This window comes from Anas platyrhynchos, chromosome 13 (genome assembly GCF_047663525.1).
Source record: "Anas platyrhynchos isolate ZD024472 breed Pekin duck chromosome 13, IASCAAS_PekinDuck_T2T, whole genome shotgun sequence".
NCBI lineage: Eukaryota > Metazoa > Chordata > Aves > Anseriformes > Anatidae > Anas > Anas platyrhynchos.
The window spans coordinates 12970656-12988498 of record NC_092599.1 but is presented as its reverse complement, the minus strand read 5'-3'; the positions used below and the strand labels follow the sequence as shown (position 1 = coordinate 12988498).

At 50.0% G+C, this 17843-nt stretch overlaps 2 protein-coding genes across 3 annotated transcripts in view; one reads left to right on the top strand and one right to left on the bottom strand.

Moving 5' to 3' along the window:
• DNAH1 (dynein axonemal heavy chain 1) overlaps positions 1 to 17843 on the bottom strand; it is a 75375-nt gene that overhangs the window by 9423 nt on the left and 48109 nt on the right. The window contains exons 46-60 of the mRNA XM_072044364.1: positions 16670 to 16848; positions 15642 to 15872; positions 14255 to 14451; positions 13315 to 13450; positions 12253 to 12461; positions 11291 to 11462; positions 10742 to 10933; positions 10500 to 10610; positions 9222 to 9407; positions 4143 to 4334; positions 3513 to 3680; positions 2718 to 2909; positions 2214 to 2345; positions 1705 to 1830; positions 941 to 1060 (exon numbers count right to left, since the gene is read on the bottom strand). Coding sequence (XP_071900465.1) covers positions 941 to 1060; positions 1705 to 1830; positions 2214 to 2345; positions 2718 to 2909; positions 3513 to 3680; positions 4143 to 4334; positions 9222 to 9407; positions 10500 to 10610; positions 10742 to 10933; positions 11291 to 11462; positions 12253 to 12461; positions 13315 to 13450; positions 14255 to 14451; positions 15642 to 15872; positions 16670 to 16848 — 2543 coding nt within the window. The remainder of the gene's footprint in view (positions 1 to 940; positions 1061 to 1704; positions 1831 to 2213; positions 2346 to 2717; positions 2910 to 3512; positions 3681 to 4142; positions 4335 to 9221; positions 9408 to 10499; positions 10611 to 10741; positions 10934 to 11290; positions 11463 to 12252; positions 12462 to 13314; positions 13451 to 14254; positions 14452 to 15641; positions 15873 to 16669; positions 16849 to 17843) is intronic.
• Positions 437 to 8528, top strand: LOC106019577 (HAUS augmin-like complex subunit 3). 2 transcript variants are annotated; one of them, XM_027467478.3, is made up of 5 exons: positions 437 to 574; positions 4809 to 6036; positions 6200 to 6639; positions 7287 to 7503; positions 7906 to 8528. In XM_027467478.3, the coding sequence occupies exons 2-5, from the start codon at positions 4825 to 4827 to the stop codon at positions 8155 to 8157; spliced, it is 2121 nt and encodes a 706-aa protein (XP_027323279.3). In that variant the 5' UTR covers positions 437 to 574; positions 4809 to 4824; the 3' UTR covers positions 8158 to 8528. The 2 variants fall into 2 exon arrangements, with proteins under 2 accessions (XP_027323279.3, XP_027323280.3); XM_027467479.3 differs by lacking the exon at positions 437 to 574 and adding an exon at positions 745 to 943.

Sequence of the window (17843 nt, the reverse complement as noted above, 5' to 3'; positions counted from 1 at the left end):
TTCCCACCATGCTGAGGAGATGAAGGGTGTATGGGGGCAATGGCACACCTGGGTCCTAACTTTGGGGCCAGGCCTGCAGCCTGTTTGCTGATGGGATGTTTGCTCAGGTGTGCAGGCTAAGGCTTAGTCAACCAAGGGCATCTAATCCCATTTCTGCTGTGCCTTGCCCATCCTTCACATGCACTGTACACCTCTTGCTGGGCAGATTTAACTCCCCAAAGCAGCAGAAATTACACATCTTGCTCAGTTACTTTTTTTTTTTTGCAATTTTGGCAAGTTTAGCCCACTCACAAGACATCACCAGACATTACACACAGCCCAGCTGGGCAGCAGAAACGTGGGAGTGGGGGCTCAGGAAAGACTTCTTCAGGCAGCTCTGCCTCTGCAGAGCCCTGTACTGGCAACTCACACTTCATTTGTCCGCAAAGTGAGAGCAGGTGGGTGGGAAAAGCCCATGGGGGAGCACAAGGGGAGCAGCTGTCAGGCTTCCTCCTAGCCCTTTAAAAGGGCAGTGGGCTGCCCTCTGGAGGGAGAGAAGAGATAGTGGCTTGTGCTCCCAGCACTCTGGCAGCAGGTATTGTGCTTGTGAGTTGGGTAATAGTACCCTGAGCCCTCTGTCCTTGAGGCTTTATAGGCTGTTATGGGTCATGCTAGTGTTGCTCTGTCTTAGGGTAATGGTGAAGAGCGTAAGGTTCCCAGAATCAGAGGCCTCACTTGCTTATAAAAGCCCAACCCTGCTTCCCTGTGCTGATTTCCCTAAGCAGGGAAATTCAGCTGGGATGAATGCAGTCCCTGCCTGGTATGGGAAGGGCCAGGCTGGGGCAGTAGTGGAGGTTCTTGCAGCTCTGCAGCACAAGACCTGAGGCTGCTCTGCACAGCTCCTAACAGAAAGCTGCTTCTCCACTTCTGCAGACTTGGCTCTCTGCCCCACATCTCTTACCAGGTTCTTGATCCACTTGTTTGCTTGTCCTTGGGGATCTATGTAGTGAGTCCAGCGCTGGGAGAACTGGGTTATTACCCCGTTCTCCACAGACAGGGTGTCGTTGGGTAAGCCAGCAATCTGTTTGGGAAGAAAAGTCTGTTTGCTGGGAATGTTTTGAAATGTGATATAACTCATATAATATTTCAGATGCTAACTGGCCTGTTCTCCTTTTAATGTGTGTGCCTGCTGTGAGTGTGTTGGATCAATTCTTGGGCCCAAATTCAGGGAGTCCCAAGCATTTGGGCTCTATTTAGTCATCCAGGATGGTAGCTGTGATATGTAATAGGGCCTATCCTGAGAAACTCTTACTACCTGTGTGGTAATGCTTATGGCTGGGTGGGGGATGATGGTGAGGGTACTGCAGAGACACAGTTCCCCCTGAAAAGGGGCTGAGCCACAGGACAGAGCCATGCTTGTGGAGTTAGGCGTAGGCAGGCTTTGGCCAGGGCTTTGTTCTAATGGCGCACTACATAAAGCATAAACCCAGTGCGCTGAGGTGTGTGATGCCCCCAGAGCTGCTGCTGCTGCCCTGGATGCTGTTGGTCCTCTCCTGCTCGTTGTACAGGGAGCCCTGGCAGCAATTGTTGAGCTGTTTGGTTTGGAGTCTCTCCTCTGGTACAGTAGTTCCCAGTGAATTGCACGCTGAGTGTTTTAACCTTTGCTTGAGGCAGACCTATCCCCGCATCTTCAGTCTGGGGGGTGTTGTCTTTTCTGCAACTTACCTGCCAGGAGCGGATTTCCACGGGGTCTCCGAGTGTGCTGATCAGGTTTGGTTCCTTGGTGTGAGGAATGTTGTTTTCTGAGAATTGGCTTAGCCACTCCTTGCACAGCGCTACGCGGTAGTGTCCCTGCCACAAGAAGCACAATCAGAGCCGTTCTTTTAGTAGCAGCTATTATACTGTGTGCATCTCAGTCTCCTGTTTCTGTTCAAGTATAATTCTGTGTAGCCTCCCGTACGAATGGAGAGATCCAGGAGGGATACTCCATCCTTTTGCCAGATTCTGTGTGCCCTGCTTGAAGGCATTATGGTGTTACAGGTTTGTCCTTGCTCAGAGCACACAGTGAGGTGTTAACAGACCTCCTGGGCAACGAGGTTACCAGAGGGGCAGGGAAGTGCACCAGGTTGCACCCTGCTTTAGGGTTAAGAGCTGATGGAATGTGACCTGCAGCCTATTTGGCCAGGAAAGCAGAGTGGCTATTGAGCCCCTCACAGGAAGCCCTGCACACTTACTGTGAAGGGGCCCAGGTAGGCAACAAAGCCAGCTGCAACCAGCACGTCCCCAGCGATGTTGTTGATCTTGTAATCCAGGTTCTCCACGGTGTCCTGCCAGCGCACCTTTTCATCAGCCAGGTTGTTTATAAGCTGTGGGATAAGTTACATGGGTGAGAGCTGCTCTGTCCTGGACCTGCTAATCTCTGGGTAATACTGCAGGTGACTTTAGGGACCAGAGGTGCCTACGTATCCTAAATTCTGTCTCCAGCTTCAAGCACTTCGTCCTGGGTGTACTGGGATGCTCTTGGCCCTGTTGCTAGTTAAGAAAGCTGTGGCATGGGGAAGCTTAGCTTCACCAGCCCTAATGTGCTGCTGAGATCTGGCCAGCCAGCTCCAACCTAGTATTGCCATGACTCGCAGGCTGTTGGAAGTGGCAGGCACAGGGGTTTCAGCACTGTGCTCCTTGGCCTGAAATCCTGCTGTCTCCTGTAAAAGCAGGAAGAACCCGGTTCTGCCCCCTACCGTATCAGCACGGTCCAGTCTCTGCTGACACTGCTCACACTTCATCTCCAGCTCCTCCTTCTTGGCTATGCAACTCTTGTACTTGGCTTGCAGCATGGCAATACCACTTTCGACATCCCTCAGGCGTTCCTTAGCTTCCTCAAGGACCTGCTGAGTGGCACGCAGGTCCTCTTCTGCCTCCCGCCAGGCTTGCTGAGGAGATAACACAAGGAGACAGTGGATATGCTGAGCATGTGGCCAGGCTCTTCCCCAGAAAGCCAGAGATCTTAGAGCAGAAGCTGGTTTGGGGAAGATTTTTTTTTCCCATAAGGGCACTAGCTGGAACTGAGATCCTTCCCTGTATAACAAAGGCTGACCTGCTGAACTCCAATGTCAGGTTCTGCAAGCCCAGAAATAAGGACAGGTGTGAGGAAGGCTTTTCTGTATAGCTCCAAAAGAATAGCAGCCTGTGCGAGCCTACACAAGTTTGGGATGTGGCCCGCTGTTGAACAGAAGGAAAGGTCCCTCTGCTTGCCCCAAAATAACACTCCAAACATTAGGCTTGGAAAGAATTAAGGCTGAAGCACAATATGGGAATGACTCTGGAAGCACAGTATTAACCCCGTTTCAACGTGTCCTAAGCTGAATTCATTAAGCTAATGGGCTTTTGGGACTAGTGGCTCTGCCAGGGCTTGATCTGGGTGTAAGCCCTGACTTGCACTGCACAGCTGGTAACTCTCAGCACTGCCTGCAGGAGGGGACTGCTAGTCCTGCATTCCCTAACCCCAAGAGCAACCCAGCCATGTTGTCTCTTACCCGCTTGGGCTCCACGACCTTGGCCACAAAGTGGTACTTGTGCATGGCACGCACCCACTGGCAGATGGAGGTGCAAGCTTTGGACACCTTGGCGATGGCAGCTGGCTGAAAGTCCTTACTGTCGATGTATGGCTGGATGGCCTTGATTACGGCATCTGAAATGTTGTCCTGTGAGGAACGGAGGGAGAAAAAGGAGACTGGAGATGAAGGTGCCAGAGATCTGACTGAGGGAGGTTAGAAAAGGCTTCTTGCACTGACTGCAGCCTGGTGCAGGACCTGTCAGGGTGGTTTAGGCATCATGCTGGAGTGAGAATCACACTGCTGTGTGCTGAGGCCAGGGAGACACTACTGTAGGGTTGGGAAAATACCTTCCCATCCCATGTCAGGATTTCTGTCTAGCTCCTCCAAGCAGGAAGAGCAGAGGGAGAGGAGGGGAGGACCTGTGTCTGGGTCCCACTGCCCAAATTCATGAAGAGCAGCCAGCTGTCATGAGGACTTCCAGACCAAATACATCCCCAGTGCTGCTGAAGGGTGTTGTCTGGAAGGAGCTCTAAGCCTCGTTGTTGAGAGAAGGAGCTGTGTAAGGCAATGCCTGATCTCTAGTCACAGATTCCCTGTGTCACCACTTACCTTATCATACTTAAATAGGCTATCCAAGAACTTCCCAGGGTCCTGAAGAAGGGCCCTGCCTGGCTCCCAGTAATCATCCACCTTGGAGCCCAGTTTTTCTCCCGCTACTTTCTTGGGCTTGATTTCTTTCATGATGCAAACTGCTTCAATCACCATTTTCACGCCAAGGGGAGGCCGCTGCATTGCTCGTACCTTAAATCCAAACAAAGACAATGGGTTGGCCTGGTCCCCAGTGAGATAGAGTGCTTAGCCTCCTCTGGACCAGAGGAAGGACACCTAGAGGATGCAGGCAGGAGAGGTATCAGAAGAAAGCGCTGATTATCAGAAAGGGCACATAGAAAATTGTGAGTAAGCTGAAAAAGCCTGTCCCAGTGCTCTGTGATGGGTATCTACAGGATGCAGGTGTCTTAGTAAAGAAGCCAGAGCTGTACAGCCCTGGGAGGGGGGCAGTACAGACACAGGGCATGGGCAAGCGTTCTCCCTTGCTCTGAGGGCTCTTGTTTGTCTTGTATTCCACCCTGGAAATGCTGCAGGCCCTGCGCCCCGTGGTCTGCAGCAGTTATGGAGAGACTAATGGAGTCTTTCCTCAATCAGACTGGTAGGAGTGCTGCTAGAGAACCTTTGAGATGGATGTGGGAAGAATAACTCCAGCTTTGTCCCTTCTAGTGTTGGCCACCTTGCCATGTTCAGCCAGAGATGCTCCCAGACCTTCCCGGGCACAGTCAACAAAGGAGCAGAGTTTGTGAAGACCCTTCAGCTGGTCTACCCCCAGGCAGAAACCCTTTGTCAGAGTGACTTTGACTGGCTCTTTGACTGCCCCGAGACAGAGCAGTTCCTTGAGTGGTTCTGCAAAACAGTGGGTGAGGAGAACGTGCTGAGCCCAGCTGAGGTGCAGGCCTACGATGCTCTGGTGGCTGCAGGCAAGCCCATCCTGGAAGGTGATGAACTTGAGCAGGCATTGCAGAAGTGCCACCGTGTCCCACAGCTCCCACGTGTGATACCAGAGGCTGAGGAACCCTCTGCAGAGGCCCTGGAGCAGGAGATCCAGGAGCTGAAGGACTATCGTGCGCGTCAGCTCTGGCGGCACAACAAGCTGCAGGTTTGGGCAGCCCGTCTGCAGCAGGAGCTGAGCTATTTGCAGGAGGAGGAGAAGGTGATGAAGTGGACCTTGAGGAAGGCTCAAGCGGACCTGGAAAGGGAGGTTTTCCAAGCCACTGCTGTTGTGAACCAGATTAACAAGGTTGCAAAGCAGCTGGTGAATTGGCACGGGGAAGTGGGCAAAGACCGGTCACCAGTGATGCTGTACGAGATGGACCTCAGTCCTTACATCAAGCTGGAGCAACATTCAGCAGATATGTTTGAGCAGTTATTCCAGCAGGTCCTGACAGGGACTGCCCAGGCTCCTGATGCTCAGGGGGCAGATGTGCGGAGAGAGAGCAGTCTGCAGGAAAGGCTGGAGGCTTGGGGAGAGATGGACTTAGCCTGGGAAATTCTGGAAGGAAAAGTAGCTCTTTGTCCAGAGCGTGCAGAGACACAGCAGGTGGCAGCAGAAGAAAGCCAAGAAATAATAGTCCAAGGCTCAAGGGCAGAACTGCTAGCAGAGGGGAGCAGTGGGAGTGAGATGCCGAGTACGGGGGATGCGGTGAAGAGAGGTGGCAGCCAAAAAGCCCCAGAGAGAAGAGACACCAAGCAAACAACGGTGGTGAAAAGCCTCGAGACCAATGGAGATGAGCTATCAGGGAACCAACGCAGTTACAGGAAGGAGCTGAGAGAAATAGAGCAAGCATATATCTGTGCCCAGAGGGAGGTTATAACCATGACGGCCAAAGTGGAAGGCCACAGCGCTGCGCTGCAGTGGGCCCAGAAGACTCTGAAAGCTATCAAGGAGAACAAGGTAGGGTGGGTGCTCCTTCCCAACCACACTCATTGTGGTGTGACTGTGCTGCAGCAGTCCTCCCACCAGATGCTGGAGCACTGCAGGTGTATGGAGCCTGTGGCTGGGCCAGGCAGCGTTAGCAGCGTGCCCTGACACTGCTCCCTCATCTTCCCTCACACAGCGTGCAGTAGAGGCCCATCTCCAGAGCCAAGCCAGCATGTTCCAGGAGCAGATTCATGCCCTGCGCTCCGACATCGCGCACATCCACGCCCAGCAGCTGCTGCCCCTGCTGAAGGCAGGAGCCTGCCTCTTTCTCCTGCCTGTCCTGCAGGCGCAGCTCAACCTGGAAACTGCTCACCTGCAGGATATTGCCCAGAGGCAAGAGGAGGCAGCGGCGTGGCTGGCGAGCCAGCACAGCCGCCTGGATCTGTTGGGGCTCCAGCTGAAGCGGGAGAGAAAGGAACTGGACCAGAAGGCTGCTTGGCTGAGAGAGATGGAAACTCTCCTGAAGGATGCCCAGACCAGGCTGCAGGAGTATCATGACTATTTCAAAGAGGCAGACTCCTCCATGAAGGGTTGTGCACGCGCACAGACAGAGCCCAAGGACCTCACCACTATGCGGTAAGGACCTGGGTATGTGTGTGCATGGGGAACAAACTAAATGTGGAGGAGGTGGCATGGGAACAGGGAGGGCATCTGGCTTGATACAAGCTACCAGGTAGTGCTCCGCTACCAGTGCGGGCCACTCCGACTTCTTGCTGGTGTGAAATTCCCCAGGAGATGGTATCCATTTCTCCCTGGCTGCCTTAGGGTGATTTTACTAATGTAGGCTTGAAGAAGGGAAAGAGCATGGAGAAAAGCTTTCCTAGGATGAAATTTAGAGGCTCATCTTCAGGCATGAAGAGGATGAGATGTGCCAGTGGGAAGCAGAAGCTGCTTGGAATTCCTCTGGCAATGCAAAAGCTTTCTGTGGTTGGATGCCCTGCCCTGATAGGGGATTCCCAGTCCTTCCTGCACAGTTCTGCAGTGCCTGGTGTTGGTGTCTGCCAGCAAGGAGTCCCTGACTATAAAGGCTCAGCTCTTGAGCTTGGCAATTGTCCTTTACGGTGCTCTTTCCAAATCCTTGGATCATGGGCTGCTCATAAGGAGTGGCTGTCTTCTCACTCTCATGTCATGACCACTGGCATCCCACTCCCATCCCCCTGAGCCCTGTTTTTCCTTGGTGCTGGCAGATGCTCACACCTCTGGCTGGCTGTCCCCTCCTGCAGGCTCTGGGACACGCTGGTGGGGCAAAATCAGGATGAGCCACCCTTCTGCAGCTATGAGGCCGTAGCAGCCCGCAGTTCCCAGTTAGTCAAGGATTGGAGGGTACTGGAAACACAGCTGGCAGCTCCTATGTCCCAGCTCCCTGCCCTGGAGGCTGCCATCGAGAAGCTCTACCGGCTGCTGTACAACAACTCCAACCAGCTGCAGCTTTGCTCTCCAGTAAGCAAGGACCTCTGGTTACCTTCTGTTCTTTTGGGGTGGCACAGGGCTGCAAGTCACAGCTGTCTGTGCCATCCTCCTGGGCTCACGTGGGTGGGTACTTGCTGCATCTCACCCTACTAAGGGGGAAGAGGTTGTCCTGATCCTTTCCATGTACTCAAAGCTATACAGCGAGGCAGTGGCTGAGGTGGTGGAGAGTGATTGTTATTGCATGGGCTCTTAACTATAGAGATTAAGGTGACAAGGTGGCCAAGTAAGCCGCATTGTTCAGAGAGACCTTGACCTGGATATAGGTGGAGGTGAGGGTCAGGCAGGTAGCTTGTTTCTGGTGGGATGAGATGTTCCAAGGGTGGGAAGAAATCCCTTCTGTGCATTCAGATGTATTTGGGTTCTGCCCCCCAGGAGACCACTGAAGTGATGCACCAGCTGACTGCTATGCAGGACACACTCTACCAGAAGCTGGCAGACCTCCTGAGTGACTTGAAGGTCAAGCGCAGTTCTCTGCAGAACCCTATCCTGCAGGCAGAGCGCAACCTCTACGTTTATTTTTTCTGCAATGAGGATCGGCTGAGAGAGGTGGTGGAGAAGCTGGAGAAGGAAGCGTTGGATTCCTCCAAGAGGCTGCTGATGGAGCCGCCCAACACAAAAGAGTAGGCCAAATGGTGCTTTCTCCTTGGGGGTGGTGTTCTCTTCTTGTTGGGCTGAGCCATAAATCTTGGACTGGGAGAGATCCCTGGTGGTCCTGGCTTTACTGGCAGGTTGTGGTGCAGCAGCTAGGCTTAAGATAAGCATGGAGCTTAACCCTTAAATGAGTTTTCCTGAAACCAATGGGTGGGTTTTATGTGTAAGAAATTGAAGCATCTTGTGAGTTGGTATTGGAAGCCTTGAATCATTATGAGACTTTCCACGCCAGCTCTATAAGAGGGTTGGTGCTGGGGGGCAAGTGGCCTGCCACTGTGTCTTTCCCCACCTTCATGGGGTAAAGTTGTACATGTTTTGTGGGGAATAAAAGTCTGTTATTCACACTTGCAGAGCAATAAGCCTGTTGTTCTCCTTCAGAGCTGTCATACCCTATGCAGTGAAAACTCATACCTTTTATCTACCAGCACCACCCCTTGCTGGTGACTGTATTTGCAGCTGACAGTTGTTGAGATTTCTCTAGGCTATGGGTACAGACTTTGCCACTTCCCACTGCAGGCTCAGGACCACCTTCTTTTCTCTGACCATCCCATTTCAAGCCAGATTTCCTTGAAGTCAGTTCCCTGGCCCTTGCCTCTTTCTCTTTCCTGGTGGTGGATCCCCTTTCTAAAGAGCTTGCTGGCTCAGTGTGCTGCTAGATCTATATCCATGCCATGCAGTCAACACTCAGGGCTGCATCATAGCATGGTCTGCCACTTACCCCCATGGACAAGGACAGCCCTGCAACCGACTACAATTAGACTTTCTCTATAAGACAGGGAAGTGAAAAAGATGTGGCTGGTGAAGGATGTGCAGATAGACAAGCAGCCCACTGCATGAGCCCAGGGGAAAGGATGAAGATGCTGAAAAAGACTGTGGATACTGCAAGCTTATAGAAGAGGGCTTGCTGCAAAGTACTGTTGAGATCAGCTACAGCAATAGCAAGCTAAGTGCTGTGCCTTGCCAGCCTTGATACACCTCAGAGATGCCCTCCATGACCACAAGCACCTCTATTACCCCTCCATCCCCCAGTCAGTTACCTCTGTAACATCATTTTTGTTCAGCTTCCTCAGGCTGGCCAGAGCAGCATCTAGGGCTGGGAGGGCTTCTGCCAGGTCCTTCTGAGCATCATCTGCAATGGCTTGGGCTTTCTGGGCTTTTTTTTTGGCCTTTGTCTCCTCAGCCTGCACAGCATTTCTTGTCTCTTCGGCCACAGCTGTGTCTACCTGCAGCAGCAAAGACAACCTCAGAAGCATGGCTGGAGACAGCACCTATTTGGTGCTCTGCATTGCTAGGTAAGAATCACTGCTGTCCTGTCAAGCAATGTTTTCTTCCCTCAGGCACATGCTGAGGCCTAGCTGCTCCAATCTCCAGCAGGAGATTGTAGAGATGATCCATAAGCTCCAGCTCTGCCTGCCCTGGAACAGTGTTAGCCCTGCAGGAATTATCTGCTCTACCCATTTCTCCTGTTAGCATAGGGAGCGGATGTGACAGCAAGTGCATAGGGATATAGAGGAACAGGAAGACATGCTGAGGCTTTTGTTTCCTGTAACTGTCACTTTTGCCTGCCCTTAAGGATTAAAACACTACCAGGAGGTGCAGAGGGATGTGGAGTATAGCCAAACCTTATTCTGTGAGTGGATCAGGCCACCTCTGGGAAGCATGAGAGATGAGAAAGTGAGGACTTGTGTGTGCCCCCCAGAGTTGCATGGTGTTTGTGTCTCAATCTGACCATTTTATAGTGGGAGATGGGCAGGGAGGAACATGAGGAAGGAAGATAGTGAGAGCCCACAGAGGACAGTTCCCTTTTTCTGCAGTGGTATGAGTGGCTCTGTGATGGTCCCTGAGCTTTGGGCTGGCAGGAGCAGGCTGTAGCTGGATCAGCTCCCTGATGAGATGCATAGAAAGGAGACCCTGCAGAGGCAGCAGTCTGGTCTTAGAGCTGCTCAGGCCACCTTGGGACTGAGTTAGTAGTAGTCTGTGTCTGTGAAGAGCTAAAACAGTTAGGAAAAGAAGCTGGTAGCTTGATTTCCTGCTCCTCTAAGCTGTGGTTTCATAGGTTTCATACAGGAGCACATGAACCATTGCTTCTGCTGGGAGGCTGTGACTGGTACCCACCAACAGCAGGACAGGGTCCTTAGCAGAAGGCTATCCTCCCTGGTAGTGCTGTTCTGCACAAATAACCTGCTGTACTAATCTTGGACCCTTAAGCTTTCAGATCAAGCAGGACTTGATGCAATCCCTGCAAGGCCTTCCCACGTGCTGTGCAAACCTGAGCAGCCAGGTGTGGCAATAGCAGGGCTGTCCAGCAGCACTACCTGCAGCTCTTCCATAGTCGCCAGCGTGTCCTTGGCTGCCTGCGCCAGGAGAGGGCGGGCGGACTCCAGCTCCTCCTGCATCTTTGCTACATCCTCTGCTGTTTGTTGGAGCTGCAGGAGCAGAACAGAGTGAGAGCCCCAGGGAAGGTCTGTGCTGCCCTGGTGGGTGCTCTGTGGGAGGCATCTCACTGCATCCCTGCAGCTTTAACCACTGCTCAGAGCAGTGGCTGTGAGGCACAAACCTTGTCCAGGCCACTTCTCATCTTCTTCTGGGCTGCCCTCAGCTCCTGTTCCTTCTTTCCAATCAGGGAACTGAAGATGCTGAGGAAATCAAGGTAGCTCTTGGGAGTGACATAATTGTGTCTGGCCAGCTCCGCCAGGTATACTTGGCACATCCTTGCTACGCTCTGATGAATTTCTACACACATTTGAATCTACAAGGAGAAAGGAAAGAAACAATCTTATCCAGAACTGCATGTTAGGCAGGCCTATGAGGTGCCCATAGAGAGCCCACGGCTAGGATTACAGAGTTTAAGTACGCATTCACAGCATAGCTAGTATATGCATGCGGGCTTCAGTGACATGAAGCAGGTGAGAAATGAATGTGGCCATTTCAAGGCATACAAAAGGTAACTGATTCTGGATTTGAGTGAAGCAATTAGGAAACATTACTACTACAGCAGAGGACTTTTCTGCATGCATCTTGCAGCTGTTGCCTGTCTGTGTACATATGGAGAGGTAGCACATGAGCATACAGGAGCTGTGCTTTGTGTGTTGAGTGTAGCACTTACCATCCCATTAACAACTTCAGCGCTGGCACCAAGATGTGGGATCTCCTGCAAGAAGGAGGCAGCAACACACTGCAGAGCTTCGGCAGGCCACTCATTAAACCAGTCAATGGTACAGCAGTTCACAAGAGAGGGGAACTGTCTCAAGCGTGCACGGAAGACTTCTCCAATAGGGCTGGGTGGAAAGGCATGCCAAAAAAAAGTTACAACTAGCTACAGATAAAAAGATAAAGTAGTTTTCCTACTAACCTAGAGCTATTCTGATGTCTTACAGCATAAGAAGGAAGGGGATATATGTGGGGAGGGAGGGAGGGAAATAGGGAATGGAAGTTTAGGCAGTATTCTACCCTGTCTACCATCCGCAGATAACTTCTTGGAAGCCCTGGGTATATTCTGGAAGGATTAAGATGGTGGGGTGATGTTTTCTAGGTCCCTGCCTAGGGAGAATACTTAGGAGATAAGATATAAAACAAGATTTGAAGTCCATGTCAAGAGATGGACTGTAGACATTGCATCACCACACCAAAATAATGGCCCTGATTCTTCTCCATGTACATGTGCGGAGACCACTCCGTATTTTCATGCAGCTCTTCTGCAAGCAAGCAAACTGCTAATGGTCTATACACTGCATTCATGATTAAATACAGTGCAACTGAACCCCAAATTTAAACAAGGTAGTTCTGTAGCAAGCACCTCAGTGGCACATGAATGAAGGAGGAAGCTTATATTTAATCTGAATCACATACAATCATATTCTTAAACTTATCAAGCTTCACCTTAAAAATCAGAAAAATATATATATTAAAAAGTATCTACTCCTAGAGGAAAGTGGTATGCAAATATGACTCCTCCTCTAAAGTCAGAGGCTGAGAAATAAAGCTCCCCTGACAGAGAGTGATGGAAGACAGAGAACAACAAGGGAATAATTAACATTGGCAGCATAGAGTTCTACCCTTGAGCTATACCTCATGCACAGAACAATGTGGATATTGCTGCGAACCCGTCCTGTGTATGCAGCCATCAGATTGGCCTTGGTGGGCTGCTGCCCTAGCTCTCGCACAACAGGCTTCATAGCTGTCATGATCTGTTCTTGATCATCAGGGCTGTAAATGTTGGGAACGTCACCTGAGTTGAGCAGGTTGTTGATGTCTTCAAGGAAGGATTCATTTTTAATCTAAGTAGATAAGAGGGAAAGAGAAAGCAGTTTCCTAAGTCATCAGAGAGTCAGGTTTCCACGTGTCATGTAGATTACTTGTGGATAAATACAGCCCTCAGCCTCTGCTAGAAGAAATAATTTCTGCAGTCACTGGGCTCCAGTAAAGCATACTCTGTCTCACGGCCAGGATTTACAATCGAACTGCCATGTTCAGCCATTTCAGGGATGGGGTGTCTGGGAACAAGTCTTCCTTCTGCTCATTCACCTTTTTCTTACAGATAAATAGCATTCAGGGTCTAGCTCCCTGCCTCATCACAGTGACTCTGTAAGCAGGCCCCAGCTGACTGTCTGTTCTAGGTATTCCTCCAGCACAGCAGAATGCTTTGCCATTAGGATAAAGCTTATTGGTACAGGAGGCAGAGTAATTGTAGGGACGTGTCAGACCGTGGGATGATTCCCCCTCCAAAGGTACACTTGCCTCCCTGTCTTTGCTAGATCAGTCGTACGCAGTATCCATCTACTTGTCTAAATGTACCCTCCAATGCCCCCCCCCAACCTTCGCCCACATATGCTTCTCCCTGCAGGGAAAAGGATGAGCGAACAAGTATTTGACAGATGCTTATCTCACTGCTTAGGGCACTGCCAGAAGCAACCTGGTTCCTATGATAATGAAGACAGTATAAAAGCCTATTGGGAGCACAACCATGAGCTCCAGAAGTTGGCTTAGTCATTAGGAAGCGACTCTTTACAGTAACAAGCCAATGTTATCCTGGATCAAGCTCCTCAACCCTCTTCAGGGGGATTTCTTGAACTTAGAGATATATTCCTGACTCCTCATGAGAAGGAATCAACCATGTTAACACTCCCATACCTGTGTGTCTACAAATAGGAAGGTCTTGGGTAGACTTTCAAGGCCTGCCTTCATCATGATCTTCTTTATGTCATCTCGCCATTCGGTCATGTCGTAATTTTTGGACAATTCTATCTGGAAACACTCATAATCTGCCCTAAACGAAAGAGAAGTTACATCCAGTGGAAGTCTCCTCTTTTGTCAATCCTGAGCATATCATGGACACAGAGAAGACTTAACCACATTGTTTTCCTACAGAGTGCTGTAGGAAATCCAATCCAAAAATATGTTTTACTCACAGTAGCGATACCTGAGCTAGATAGGAAGCTGAAACATAACTTCATTAGCTAACAGCATCACATTGTACATGTCCAACTGCAAACCTTTACACAGAGCCTCACAGTAAAAGAGAGAGCAATTCACCTTTTTTTTTGTTGTTGTTCTGTGTGGGATGTAGCACTTAGAGGGCGGTGTGCCAGGGCACCATGGCTGTGTTTTCTGTGTTCACATCCTATGTTCAGGACTGGAAGAACTTGCTTCCTCAGTCCATTTCCCTGGCTCCCAATATTCACAGATACCACTTGCCAGGCTGTCAGTGTCACTTGATCATTTGTCACTAGGAGCTCCTGTCTTTATCTTCCTGCTGCCTGGCTCCAAAGAAGGAGCCCCCCACCTCTCCCAGAACTATGCTACACAGGCCCTTGAGTTGATGTGGACTGCAGCATATATGTTAATTTGCTGCATGCACACAACAGTAACTGAACTACCAGGAAGCAAAAGTCCAATTTTTCTGGTGTAGATGTGCGTGTTAACTGAGCCCTAGCTCTTTTGACTGTTGTACCTGAAGAGTCAGCAACCTTAAAAATGTGCAAACAGTAGCAGAAAGGACAGGAAAAGAGAATCTCTGGAGGCAGCCCCGATGGAGCTGCTCCACTTTATGTGAATGGAGCCCATCACTTACATGTGAGATGCCAGCCTGGTGAGAGACTGCCTCCCGCTCCCCCCAACACCCAGGAGAAGAGCATTCCCTGGGGCCTGCCGCAGGATCCGGCTGATTCGGCAGATGTGCTGCATTGCATCCATGAAAAGCTCCAGCTTCAGCTCTGTGGTGTGGGTTTGATTGTACTCTTCCAGGTAATCCTCAATCACAATCTTCAGCTGCAGGCAGAAACAGACACTTACGGCCAACAGATAAAAGCAATCGGTAAATAAAAGCATTCAACAACTGCTGAATGGAGACCTTAAACTCAGGCTAAGTGACTACGGTTTGCTGTTCCTGAGGATGCTGTTTACCTGGAAAAGCAGCAAGGCACAGTTCAAATTAAAGCAGCTTGTGGCTGCCTGACCTGTGCTGTTCCAGGGTCTGCATCTGGGAGGGCTTCCTGGCTCTATAGCTGCCTCCTGCTGCAGGTCCTGCGGTCAGGGCAATAAAAGGGCAGGTGCTGGAAGAATGACTGTCTATGGCTGGTTGAGAAGTGCACTCCTCTTGTGGACCAGCCGTTGCACAGGATAATCATATAACCAATGCCTCCTGATTTTTCCAGGGCTCTCTGTAACAGCAGTCTCAGGGCAGAGCAGATGAGACAAAGATATCCAGGATTTAGTCATACTCCTTCAGCACACTCGCTGTAAACCTGGGCAAGCAACATCAGCCAGAATTGATACAGCACTGAGGTCCCTGCCTAGGTGACCAAGTCCTTTGTGCATCAGGGGACTGTGCAGCAGCTTGGGAAGTCTGGCTGTCCCAGCTGGGCTCACCTCACTGCGGGACAGGCCTACATCCTTTGCAAAAAGGATTAGGAAGCTCAGTTAATTATCAGTCCTTGTCACACAGCTATCACAAGAGGGGAGATGACAGGATAATCATCTGTTTCTGATAATGAGCGCAAAACACACTACTCATTGCCTTTGCTTAATTACCACTACCAAACTATTCACAGTATCTTCTCCAACAGGGAATCCAGCAGTAACATTAATTAGTTGCAAAGGTCAATTGTGAAGGCTTTAATGGTAAATGTAGAATTGTTTGGGGGTAATGTGCCATTTCTTTTCAGCAAATTTCACTTTTCATTCCTGAATACGGCTTACTTAGGAGACTTTGCATAGCAGGCTGCCTCCAGGAAGGCAATGCAGAGACAGCTTGTTCCACCTCAAATTCCCTCTGTACCAAATGCAACCACTAGCCATGTCTGAGGTAGGATTTCACAGGAGAGCTTTGGGAGGATGTACGATTCCAGAAACCTTCAGTTCTAGCAACCCCCTGGTTATTAACTTCTTTATTTTTGTTTGCAGAAGGCTTGGAAGATGTGAACATAATTCATGCTGTCATGATTTCCTAGGATCCTTACCTTTTCCTGGCTGTTGATTTCTTTGTACAGTCTGACGTGGGCATCTTGTTCCATGAAGTCGCCAAACAGAACTGGCTGGGAAGGGATAACCTCCTCAAAAGTGGTGTCTAGCTCCTCCATCATGCTTTTCATCAGGTTATCAAACCACGTCTGGTCCTCTTTAGTGACCAGGCGATCAGAGAAGACCCGACAGCTCTCATGGTACCACAGTCGCAGCAGGTGTGATTTGTCCTGGTAGGAAATCCCAGCAAAACACCCTCATGAGAGAAGCAGAGAAGTGTTAAAGGCCTCTCTGTCAGGAAGGTTGGTTCCTGCCAGGCACATGGACAGCCCCACTCCTTCTACAAAGCAGCTGGAGTGGAGAAGAACTGTGCCGAAGAAGCTGCATTCCTTTCTCCTCAAAAGCAACTCTTGTCAAAACAGCTGCTCTGCAGAAAGCTCATTACAGCTGCAGTTAATACCCTATTAGTCCATCTGTCAGGCTTCCTTTGAGAAATTTAAGTCTCGTGTTTGTCCTTATCCTTCCTTCAGTATGACTTAATTTTTTACTGTTTTCTTGAGTTCTCTTATTTTCTGGAAAGATCCCTCTATTCAGGTGTGGCACAGAACCAGATCCCCAAGTGCTTTCGGTGATAAATCAACACCTGCAGGCTAAGCTGGACCTACAGAGCAAGGTCCTCAGGAGAACTGAAGGGACAGAAGCCTTCATTGGCATAAGTTGGTAACAGGACAAAACCTCTGTCCCTGCATGGTCCCATCAGGTCTCCTATGGCTCTAACCAACCCTACAGGAATGAATGGCTTGGCTGGGTGGCACTGACTCCCCGTGGCCACGCACCTGACAGATAACACACCAAGAAAGGCTTGGGGTGGTCTGGGTACTGCCAGTACGAGATGATATAACCAAAGGGAACATCACTAAATTAATTCAACAGTATGAAAATACAGTTTCAATAGGAAACTGAGTTTGGACTGGAACATTCCTGTTCTTCCCCTGGGAAACACAACTGAGCTGCTGAGAGGACTGACCTCGATATTGCTGGACTCAGCCATAAGCATGCCTTGGAACACCTTGGAGAGGTCCCTCAGGTTAAAGGTGTAATGCGACTTGGCTGGTGTGGGCAGCAGCTGGGATGTGATCGTCGAATACACACAGATAGTGGCATCAACCAAGGGTTCATTCAAGTCTTTGACTGCAGGTGCTCCAGCTGCAGAGACACAAGAAGGTAGAAAGGATGTCAAGGTAGCAACTCTGAGACAAGAAGGTCCTAGCAGTGCAGACAGATGGCACCAAGTGGCAGAGGATTTGTTGCTAGGATTTGACCAGAACTGCACTTTTTTCCCCGACTTCCTACATGGAGACTGTGTGGGGCCCTGACCAAGTCTCAGCTCTTTGCAGTGGAGAACCTGCCATAGAGTTTCCCAACCAAATTGGAATCAGATCTCAAGAGGGAAGAACGCATCACAACAATTCTGCGGTGTTAAGGGTCTGTGCACCCCATGGAGAAAGGAGATGCTGCCAGGCAGGTAATGGGCTACCTGAAACACTCAGGTTTTCCTTCTCCCTCTTTGTACTCCTCCAGTGTAGTCTCAGATACTTTTAAAATAGAAGGTGTCCTTTTAGCTAAACCACCTGGCAATTCATTGAGCTCAGCAAATGTGAAGTCTCCGAGGAATGGCTAAGGGATGACTTCTCATATGATAGTGGCAAGATTTAAATATAGCTGCCAGTTTCAGAGCACAAAATAAATTTCTCAATTCTAATCAAGTTTATTACCAAAACTCCCGTGGAAGTGGAGCCCTGTGACACTCTAGCACTTCGTGCTTTTTTGCATTATTTCCAAAATTCTTTAATTTTCTTTTAAAATGAAGCTAGACACTTCAGTGTGTCCCTGAGCTCATAGCCAGGTACTGGCACTTGTGAATACTGCAAGCACTCAGAAAGCTTGGCTTTGTCTTCCCATAGCCCACTATTCTCACTCCTTCCTGCTGGCAGATTTGCAGAGGAGGACACATTTGCAAAGATGATCCTAAATTCCCACCCTGTCAAATATAAGAGGTACTCATTTCACTTCAGATGAACCCTTTTTTTCTGTGTGGCTGTAGCACGATGCTCAGATCCTCCCTGCTCAGCTGTCCACGGGCTGCAACAGATGGGAAGTAACAGAAGGCTCAGCTTCTGCAGAAGGCTGTTGTCTGGGGA

Bases quoted from the DNA above. Each gene is read 5' to 3' on its own strand.
- LOC106019577 (XM_027467478.3), top strand. From the start codon at position 4,825: ATGTTCAGCCAGAGATGCTCCCAGACCTTCCCGGGCACAGTCAACAAA. The intron at 6,037-6,199 runs GTAGGGTGGGTG...TCCCTCACACAG, and splicing joins AAGCTATCAAGGAGAACAAG to CGTGCAGTAGAGGCCCATCT. The intron at 6,640-7,286 runs GTAAGGACCTGG...CCCCTCCTGCAG, and splicing joins AAGGACCTCACCACTATGCG to GCTCTGGGACACGCTGGTGG.